Source organism: Schistocerca nitens, chromosome 4 (genome assembly GCF_023898315.1).
Source record: "Schistocerca nitens isolate TAMUIC-IGC-003100 chromosome 4, iqSchNite1.1, whole genome shotgun sequence".
NCBI classification, from domain to species: domain Eukaryota; kingdom Metazoa; phylum Arthropoda; class Insecta; order Orthoptera; family Acrididae; genus Schistocerca; species Schistocerca nitens.
The window spans coordinates 12,312,981-12,323,718 of record NC_064617.1 but is presented as its reverse complement, the minus strand read 5'-3'; the positions used below and the strand labels follow the sequence as shown (position 1 = coordinate 12,323,718).

Below are 10,738 nucleotides of genomic sequence, written 5' to 3'. Positions count from 1 at the left end.
CAAGAAGATGAAGATGAAGATATTGATATATGGGATTAAAAGTTCTCTGTCAGTATTCTGTGTTGTGCATCATAAGTGAGATTTTTCTTTCCATACATGACTATGTAGGCTAGTGTATTATCAGGTATTTTATCCTTAAAAGTAGCACATAACTTCATAGTTGTTTTTTGTGTAACAACTGTATTTTTTCTATGTGCCATATTAATTACATAAATAGGATAATTTGTTATATAATTATATGGATTAACATCAACATTTCCATCTCCATTTTGTTTTAACCTTTTAAAATCACGAAATGAATCATAAGCTTTCAAATAATCGTATGGTGGATCTAAATTCCACATTTCTTGAGGAAATAATTCATTTCTCCCATTTTTCAGATATAGGTTTTGTAACATAACATGATCATATAATGATGAATCAAGCAATTGATTATTTTTACGATTAGTTTGAAATACAACAAATATAAAGTAAGGCATATCAAATTCCATTGAGTTATAATAATTTGTGATGTCTAATTCGAATTTTTCCTTACCATTTAATCCAGCTACTTCTACAGTTTGTAATTCATAAAATGATATTGGTATTTTTGGATTTTTCAGTATATTTTCTCGTAGTTCAAGTTCATAATTAGGTTCAAATTTAACAACGGGTACACGAATTTCCATATTCTCAACTATGATTTTACCTTCACTTGGAAGTGTATCTTTAATTTCAACTCCAGCATTATTATAATCAGCCCATCTCAAAATACAATCATTTGCACTTGATGACCATGTGAAACATACAGTAAGATCACCTTCAAACATCATTTCTTGGTAATCATTAAAAAATCCACCTAACATTTCCAATGGATATAATACTTCATTTTTCTTCTTTCTTAATTTTCCATTGTTAACTATATGTCCTTCCATACTTATTTTATCAGTAACACATGATGTTAAATGTAACAAAACTGATGATGAAATAAATGGATGTTCAATTCTAGATAAAACATGATTACCCTTTCTTATGGTTATAAAGTCAAATAGTTTTGCTACATAGTTATCAATTAGCTTCTTATTGGATTTTCCATCATATGTTGGATAATTAGTTCCATCAGTTTTAATAATACTAAAATTCATGTACAATTGAGCCATATTAGGATGCAACCATCCATCACCAACATGTATATTAATTTCTGTATCCTTATTGGGAATATTTAAGTTATTTTTTGTTTTTTCATTCACTGGAAATGATTGAAATTGATAGCTTTCAATCTTCTTCATTTATTAAGAAGAAAAATGTGTCATTTCATCTCCAATATAACTGTTATTTGTGCCCCATTGAAATCAATTAAATTATCATTGTCATCAGTTATAGTTACTTCTAAATCATATATTTTATCATGAATAGGAACAAATAATGGATGAGATGGTTCATATATTATTGGTGCACCAAATTCAACATTTGGTTTAAAAGAAGCAATAATATTAGTTTCTCTATGAAAATGATCATTATGCTTTATATACATACCATCAGCTAAATTAAAATTAATATTAATTAATTCAAATGGTATAATTTTAGGTACATCATTAGCAACAGTTCTTTGTTTTGGATTAATTGTTTGATTAGTAAAACCTAACAGAGGTGCTATATTATCTTTTTGTATATCCATATATATTTTTTTATCACTCTCAATAACAACTCTATTTAAAATTTCATCTGCTTTAATATTTATATTAGGGTTTTTTGTATGAATAAATTTTTCTATATTTTTTAAATTATATTGACCAATAGGAAATATAATTGTTTCACCATCACAATATAATTTATTATTTTTAGATGTTATATTAGGTGTTAAAAATGTTGTATAAAATCCAACTAATGCTACACTATTAAAGTTATCTCTAATAGGTACATTTAATCTTTTTTTAAGTACTGATGAATTACCACTCAATTGAAATAATCTACTCATTTATTATTAATTAAATGAATAAAATTGATTGGGAACCAAAAATTAGAATACCAGAGAAAAAGGTAAAAAATAAGCATGGGAAACTGTTACCTAATTCAATTAGATGTGCAATTATAGGACCAAGTGGATGTGGTAAAACAACATTAATGATTGATAACTATTTATTAGCACCAGGCTGGTTAAATTGGGATAAAATAAACCATGTATATATTTATTCTAAAAGCTTAGATCAATCAAAATATCAACAACTAATTAAAAAATGTAATAAAATTGAAGATATAACAGGTGATTCATTAGCATCATTTATTAGTAGCAATGATGACATTGTACCATTAGATGATTGTGATGATAATTCAATTGTAATATTTGATGATTTTATCCTAGAAAATCAAGATATAGTAAGAGAATATTTTACTAGAGGTAGACATAAAGGAATTGATTGTTTTTATTTAGCTCAAACATACTCAAAAATACCTAAACAGTTAGTCAGAGATAATCTGAATTTCTTAAATATATTTAGACAGGATGATACAAATCTACATCATGTTTATAATGAATTTGTTGGTGGTGATTTAAAATTTAACGAATTTAAAGAAATATGTAGTAAATGTTGGAATGATGAATTTGGTTTTATAACAATAGATATTACAAGGAAATGTAATGATGGAAAATATAGAAATAAAATACAACATTTCATAAGAACATAAACGTAAACATAAACATAAACATAAATGTTAACATAAACATAAACGTAAACATAAACATAAACATAAATGTTAACATAAACATAAATGTTAAACATAAACATAAACGTTAACATAAACGTTAAACGTCAACTCAAACATCAACATAAACACATTTTCATTCTAAATAAATGTTTACAAAATATGATCCAGCTATAGTTAAACAAGCTAAACGTAATAGAAAAAAAGTAGAAAAATTAAAAGAACAATTTAAAACATGGAAAAAACAACCAAGAACAGAATATGAAAAATATAAAAAAGAGGATCAACCTGTTATTGATGCTATAGAACAATTAAAACAAGGGTTTGAAGAAATAGGTGATAATGTTCTGAAAGCTATTGAAGAAAATAGAGAGGTAGAAAAACAAATAATTCCATATCATCACCATCATGACATAGCACCAATTAATGATTTTACATTAAGTGAATCTGAAATACGAGATGTTTTAACTCAATATGATGAAGAAATAAAAAATAAAAAAATGCTTAGTAAAAATGATGATAACAAAGGTAAAATTATAAATATAAGTGAAAGAATGTTAAAATATATCAATAACAGTGAGGATCCAGTTTTTGGATTAAGACCTGTTGGAATGTTTAAGTACATTGGTAAATTACCTGTAGAATTCAAAGGGGATAAACTAATCATTGGTGGACATGAATATGATGGTACAGATGGATTAATGAACCTTTTAACTAAAAAACATATTTCTATGGATGATTTGAATGATGAATTTTATCCTGTTGATCTATCAAATTATGCAGATATATTATACAAATCAGATGCGTTATATTCTGATAAAAATCCAAATAAAATCAAATCAAGTAAAGGTGTTAAATACAATAATTTGATAAAAGAAATTGTTGATATTTATTTCCCCCAAAAAAGAAAACAAACTATAGATTCATCAGATTGTTCAGATGTGTCCCCAACCAAATCAGGTACAGGATTTGTTAAAAAATATAGTGAAAAACCAGTTGAATATATATGGATGAATGATGTTAGACAACTAATTGATAGATTAATGGTAATTCATGGTGAGGAAATGGCTGGTAATAATAATTATTACAATGAAAAGGTAGGAATAACTAAAATGTTAACAAATAAATTTAATGACTTTATAATTAATGATCCAAAAGGTATTCCATATTTAATTAGGTTCTTGAATAATATACCACATACATTTTGGAAGAATGAAAAATATGGTAAAGGCTTGATAAATACATTAATTAATAAATTACCATTTGAAATGCATCTACCTGGTTATAATTATTGTGGACCAGGTACAAAATTAGATGAAAGGTTATCTAGAGGTGATAAAGGTATAAATCCATTAGATGAAGCATGTAAACAGCATGATATTGCATATAGGGATAATAAAGATATAGAAAAAAGACATATAGCTGATAAAATATTACAAAATGTAGCAAAAGAGAGAATGTATAGTTCAGATGCATCATTAGGTGAAAAATTAGCTTCTACTGCTGTTAGAGGAATAATGTATACTAAAAGAAAATTAGGAATGGGACTATATCTTGCTGAGATAGATGGGATTTTTAATCTATATAAATGAATACATTCAGTATTGACTATACTTTACTACCTAGTGGAAAAATTAAACCAAAAGCACTTAAAATTAAAGCCAATAATGATCAACTAAATAGTATTGATCAGTTTTTAACTAATGCTCAAAAAAGAAAAAGAGATAAAAAAATTGGTGGTAATTTACTTATTACACTAGGTATTCCAGTTGTGAAAAAGATTATTGAATATTTACAGAAAAAGAAAGAAGGTAGTGGATTAACACAACATGAAGGTGGTTTTCTACCTTTACTATTTGCAGCATTAGGAGCATTGGGATCTTTAGCAGGTGGTGCTGCAGCTGTTGCTAGTTCAGTTATGAATAAAAAGAAAAATGATGCTGAATTAGCTGAATTAAAGAGGCATAATATGGAAATGGAGAAAAAAGGTACAGGGTTAAAAAAACGATGCAAAAAATAATGAAAATGTATCCACAAGCATTGAGTAATTTTGATTTAGAAAATATAGCTAAAAAACTAAAAATTAAACATTTTAAAGGTGTTTTTATGATAGATGAGTTATCTAATAAACCTAAAAATAATGAATGTGGAATAGTAAATTTAGACACATCTGATCATGTTGGTACACATTGGATATGTTATTATAAGAATAATGATGGTAAATTTGTGTTTGATTCATTTGGTGGCAATATACCATATCAACTAGTTAAATATTTAGGTGAAAATGAATTATACTATAATGCAATGAGAATACAAAATTATGATGAAGTAATATGTGGGCATTTATGTATATTTGTGTTAAAGCTATTATCAGATGGTTATAAATTCAGTGATATTTTGAATCTAATAAATGGACATTTTTGGAAATAAAATAAAATCAGAAAATATAAAAAACAAACAAATTAATAAACTAAACTCAATATTGGATTCAAAAATTCAAAATGTAATTAATGTATTTGAAAAAGAACTGATTGAGATTTTTGAGGTTACCACAAAATATATTAGTTTTAAAGGTAAACGGTTAGTAAATATAAATGACCCAGTTAATGACTATGATGCTGTTACAAAAGGATACTTAGAAAACGAATATGTTACCAAACCTGAATACATGTCTATTTTAACACAATTTAATAACTATGTTACCAATACAAAACTTAATGAAAAAATTAATCAGATTCATCAAGATAACTACAACACTTTTAAGAATTTCTTCACAAAAAAGGAGATTGAAAAGGCTTTTTCAGATTATTTCTCAAAGTCAGATTTATCACCATACATAAATAAAATAAATAATCTTGAAAATAAAATCTGTGATAAACAAACAATTGAATTTACCTTTCTGACTGGAAATGAACAAAAAATGCACAACTTTGAATATGATTTCAGACTTAAAAGAATTGTTGTTGTTGGTAAGAATATAAACAAAGATTTGAAATTTGATGACTTTGATATTGCAGTAAGTGTAGCTGATAAATTATATGAAGTAAATAATGGTAATCAATCAATAATTGTGCACAAATCAAATTTTCTAACTGTTACATTAAATGATGCAGTTAAAACTGTTCCAGTTGATGTTAAGTTAATTATATTTGGTGAATTAATAGATGAAGAAGAATTTTAAGCCTTATAAATGAATGATCAAATATATTGTTTGAAGTGTAAAACATTTACAGATACACATGATCTACATAGATCAATAACTAAAAATGGACGTAATAGAATTGAAGGCATATGTTCAGTATGTAAAACAAAAAAGAGTAAGTTTTTAAAAAAAAATTAATAGTAAGTAGAGAAAATATAATAAATGAACTACATAAACCAATGAGAAAAAATTACAATAGAAGAAAAGTAGAATCATTTGGGATAGATGATTTATGGCAAGCTGATTTAGTTGAAATGGATTCAGGTAATTTAAAAGGTATATCAAAAATAAATAAAGGATATAAATATATGTTAACTGTTATTGATGTATATTCTAAATATGCATGGGCTATTCCAATTAAGGATAAATCAGGTGAAAATGTAGCAAATGCATTTGATAATATATTTAAAATTAGATCACCAAAACATTTACAAACAGATAATGGAAAAGAATTTTATAATAAATATTTTAATAAACTAATGAAAATATATAATGTTAATCACTATTCTACATTTACTGAAATTAAAGCATCAGTTGTAGAACGATTTAATAGAACACTAAAAGAGAAAATGTGGAAACAATTTGATATTCAAGGTAACTATAAATGGGTTGATATATTACAAAAACTAGTAAATGACTATAATAATACTAAACATAGTACAATAAATATGAAACCAATAGATGTTAATGATAAAAATTATAAACCATCTGCTACTGTAATATATCCATATAAAGCTAAATATTCTATTGGTGATCAAGTTAGAATAAGTAAATTAAAAGGAATATTTGAAAAAGGATATACAGCTAATTGGTCAACAGAATTATTTGAAATTGAAGATGTTATTTATTCAGATCCAATTACATATAAATTAAAAGATATTAAAGGTAATTTCTATGAACATGAGATACAGAAAACAAAATATCCAGATGTATATCTTATTGAAAAGGTGTTAAGAACAAAAGGTGATAAAGTATATGTTAAATGGTTAGGATTTGATAATTCACATAATAGTTGGGTTAGTAAGGACAACATAATTACGTGAATAATTTTTATATATATAAATGAAGAAGTTTGCACTTCTGTTTTTTCTATCTGTCTGTTATCCTGATGATGATGTATCTATATTCATTAATCAGTTAAATGACGAATCTTTGAATTATGTATATGATCTGAATGGTGAGGAAATATGTGTTGTTTATGAATATTTTAAGAAACAAACTGTTTATTTTTGAATTTAGTAAATGAGGCTGATTGATATATCTAACATACATTTTTATTTAGTTGATATTTGTTTTACTAATACTTGAAAACTATATCCGAATTTATTCCTTTTAGAATATCAATTGATGCATTCCATATCTTCTTCTTTGATTTAATTTTATATCCTTTTGATTCAATTAATTTTTGAAATGATTTCCTTATTACATTTGCTTTGTTAGGATATTCTTCATACAATTCAGAAATTATCAGAACTAGTTGATCTCGATTTAAGTCATCTAACACTATAGGTTTTATTTTATGCATTTTATTTCCAATCTGTAACTGTAGTATAATTTCTTGTTCAATAGCAATTGGATCAAAATAGATTGGTGGTTTAGTTAAAATATTGCTGTATATAGTACTTCTATATGAATTTATCATATCAACATATTTATCTGTATCCTGACAAAATAGTTTAATATACTGAGATAAATCATTAAAATGTATTTGATACATTTCTTTATTTTTATCAATTCGATGTACACCTAAATATTTCTCAACTATACATTCAATTAGTTTGTAATCGTAACATTCGTGAATAAAAATATAAAATAATTTATCATTATCTGGCCTACCACTACTATACGTAGAAAATCTACCTTGTAGATGCAATTTAGTTATTACACCTCCTACTTTGAAGTAATTTTTTCTAGCATATATTTTAGATGTAGCAATATATATGATTTGATCTTTTTTCATTTCTACTACATCAGATATTATATTTCTTAGTTGCAAACATTCTTCATCTTTTTGTTTAAGTTGTTGTTGTAATTGTTCATTTTGTTTCTGCAATTTATATTCACCATGTCTTCTAATTGATGGTAACACATCACTAGTTACCCATTTTTTAAACTTTTTAGCTTCATCCTTGTTAGATGATAAAATAAGTGAATATAATCCTGATTCATTGATAAATATGGTTTGTTTTTCATTGTATGTAAGGCCCTCCAAATTGGAGGGTCCTAAATTTTCTAATATAGTTTTATCATCATCATCAATATGTTTGAATGCTTTATCAGACTTCTTATATTCTAATATTTCAGCCACATCTTTACCTTTAAACCATGGATTACTTTCTTTGTCAACAAAAACACACACTTGTTTATTATTATAAGATAGTTTGTTGTTTATGATATCTACAATTGCCTCCATTTATATATAAAAAATTTATTATGGATTGTTGTCCATTTTTTACAATTTAATATTTGACTTAAATAACTAAAATAATTTTTTATATAATAAATAAGACTGATAGAAGTCATATCTAAACTTGAACAATTCAACATTGATTTTTATTTACATAATAATCTTAGAATTGGTTATATTAAATATGAAAAAATGTTGTATACGACTTATAGAATTATTATTTATAATTATGATGAAAAGGTATTTCTAAATTTTAAAGAATCAATTACATCATCTGATTGGGAATTTTCTTCAACTATAGATAACCATATTATTGATTTATATTTTAGTGATAAGAATGAGAATATTAAGATTGAATTTTTTAAGTCTATATAAATGAAAACAATAATACTCTTATTGTTGTTTAAAATTATATATGCCAATGATAAGAGTAAAGCAATAAAGTATTTAAGTGATTATGGATATTTAGATATTACAAATGTTAATGATAATACTCATGTTAGTGATGATACATTTAGAGAAGCATTAATGTTATTTCAGTTAACATATAATCTTGAAATAAGTGGTGAATTAAGTGATGATACTTTAAATTTTATGAACATGCCTAGATGTGGTGTAAAAGATGAATTTGGTAGCTATAGAACTAGTTTGTATAAATGGAATAAGCAACATATCAAATGGCATTATAAAGGTGCTACTAAAAAAGTATTACAATTAACTGATGCAGCATTTAAAATATGGCAAGATAAAATAGATATTCAGTTTAAACATGATAGCAATAATCCTGATATCTTAATTACAAATAAAAGACGTAAACATAAATTTGAAATTGATAAAAGTATACATTGTTCAAAGGATTTAGATGGTAAAGGTAATGTTTTAGGTCATGCATTTTTTCCAGATATGAATAATAATCCTGTAGAAATACATATGGATGATGATGAAATATGGTATTTAGAGATGAATACTAATACACCAAAAGGACAAACAAATCTATTTGAAGTATTAATACATGAGATTGGTCATTCATTAGGTCTACGACATTCAGATGATTATGGTTCAATAATGTATGCATACTATAATGGATCTCATTTAGAATTATCTCAAGATGATATTGATGCTATTCAAAGTTTATATGGTAAACAATCAACACAACCAACACAAGTACCAATTAAACCAATTTCACCACCTATACAATCAGAACCTATATCATTATGTCAAACTAAACATATTGATCACATATTATTTATGAATGGGATTTTATATGTTTTTTATCAGAAATGGGTGTGGATAATTCAAAATACAATACCACAATCACAATTAATAACTGATTGGTTAACATTTTTACCAAATGATGTAAACCGTATAGATGGTATATATCAGAGACCTAGTGGTGAACTTGTTATATTTTCCAATAATATGGTATATATGATACATTTACATACATTACAATTGATATCAGGATATCCAAAACCACTATCTAGTACAGGTTTACGCAATAATTTCAAATTAAATGGTATAGTGAACACTTATTCTGGTAGAACATTTATTTTCTTTAATGACTTTTTCTATGCTGAAATAGATGAATGTAATTTTAAATATAAAGTACGTGGTATTATAAGTAGAGAATATTCTGGATTACCAACTGGTATAAATTCAGTATTTAGGTACATTAATGGTATGTTGTACTTTTTTAGAGATGATGCCTTTTATGAATATAATGAATTCACCAAAAAAGTAGTAAAGTATGGTATATTTGATTTATCACTATTTGGTATAGATTGTATTAAATCATCTTCGTTAATATCAGAACTAATAATTGTACTAAACAATACAATCCAACAATTAAAACATTTTTCTTCTATATAAATGGAACTATTAACTAGACTTAATAGTGTTAATAAAAATACACCATTGGTGAAATTATGTGACATTGAAGTGGATAAAGTGTATCATATTACAAATGTAGAAATCAAAAATACTAAATTAGGTTTTAAAACATTTATTGAACTTAATAATGAATTTAATATAATACTACCAGATAGATATGCAAAAATGATTGGTTGGGATGATTGTACAGCTATAATTGGTTGTAATATTGTATATAAAGGAATGATGGATAGATCAGATAAAAAGGTACATGTATTAGAATTTAGACAACAATAAATTAGAGTTTTTAAGTGTAATAAATGGATACAACTAAGAAATGTTGTAGATGTAAAGAAGATAAAAATATTAATGAATTTCATTTTGATAAATTTGTAAAAGATGGACACCGTAGAGTATGTAACCAGTGTGCATGTTATTATACTAAAAGATATTATGAAGCAAACAAAGATAAATTATTTGAAAAGGTAGCATGTGAATGTGGTAGAATTGTAGCTAGATGTAAACTTAAACAGCATGAAAAATCATTAATTCATTCTGATCTTATAAAAGAAAAAGAA

General features: G+C 25.3%; 1 protein-coding gene across 1 annotated transcript; it reads left to right on the top strand.

Moving 5' to 3' along the window:
- The first annotated feature begins 8,666 nt into the window (after positions 1 to 8,666).
- LOC126253154 (collagenase 3-like) lies at positions 8,667 to 10,457 on the top strand. Its single transcript, XM_049954312.1, has 2 exons — positions 8,667 to 9,969; positions 10,333 to 10,457. The coding sequence occupies exons 1-2, from the start codon at positions 8,667 to 8,669 to the stop codon at positions 10,455 to 10,457; spliced, it is 1,428 nt and encodes a 475-aa protein (XP_049810269.1).
- The last annotated feature ends 281 nt before the right edge of the window (positions 10,458 to 10,738 follow it).

What these genes read in the sequence shown, in the direction of transcription:
- LOC126253154 (XM_049954312.1), top strand. Translation starts at nt 8,667, where the DNA reads ATGAAAACAATAATACTCTTATTGTTGTTTAAAATTATATATGCCAAT. An exon ending in AGTATTTAGGTACATTAATG is followed by an intron (nt 9,970 to 10,332) that starts GTATGTTGTACT and finishes TAATACTACCAG; the next exon opens with ATAGATATGCAAAAATGATT.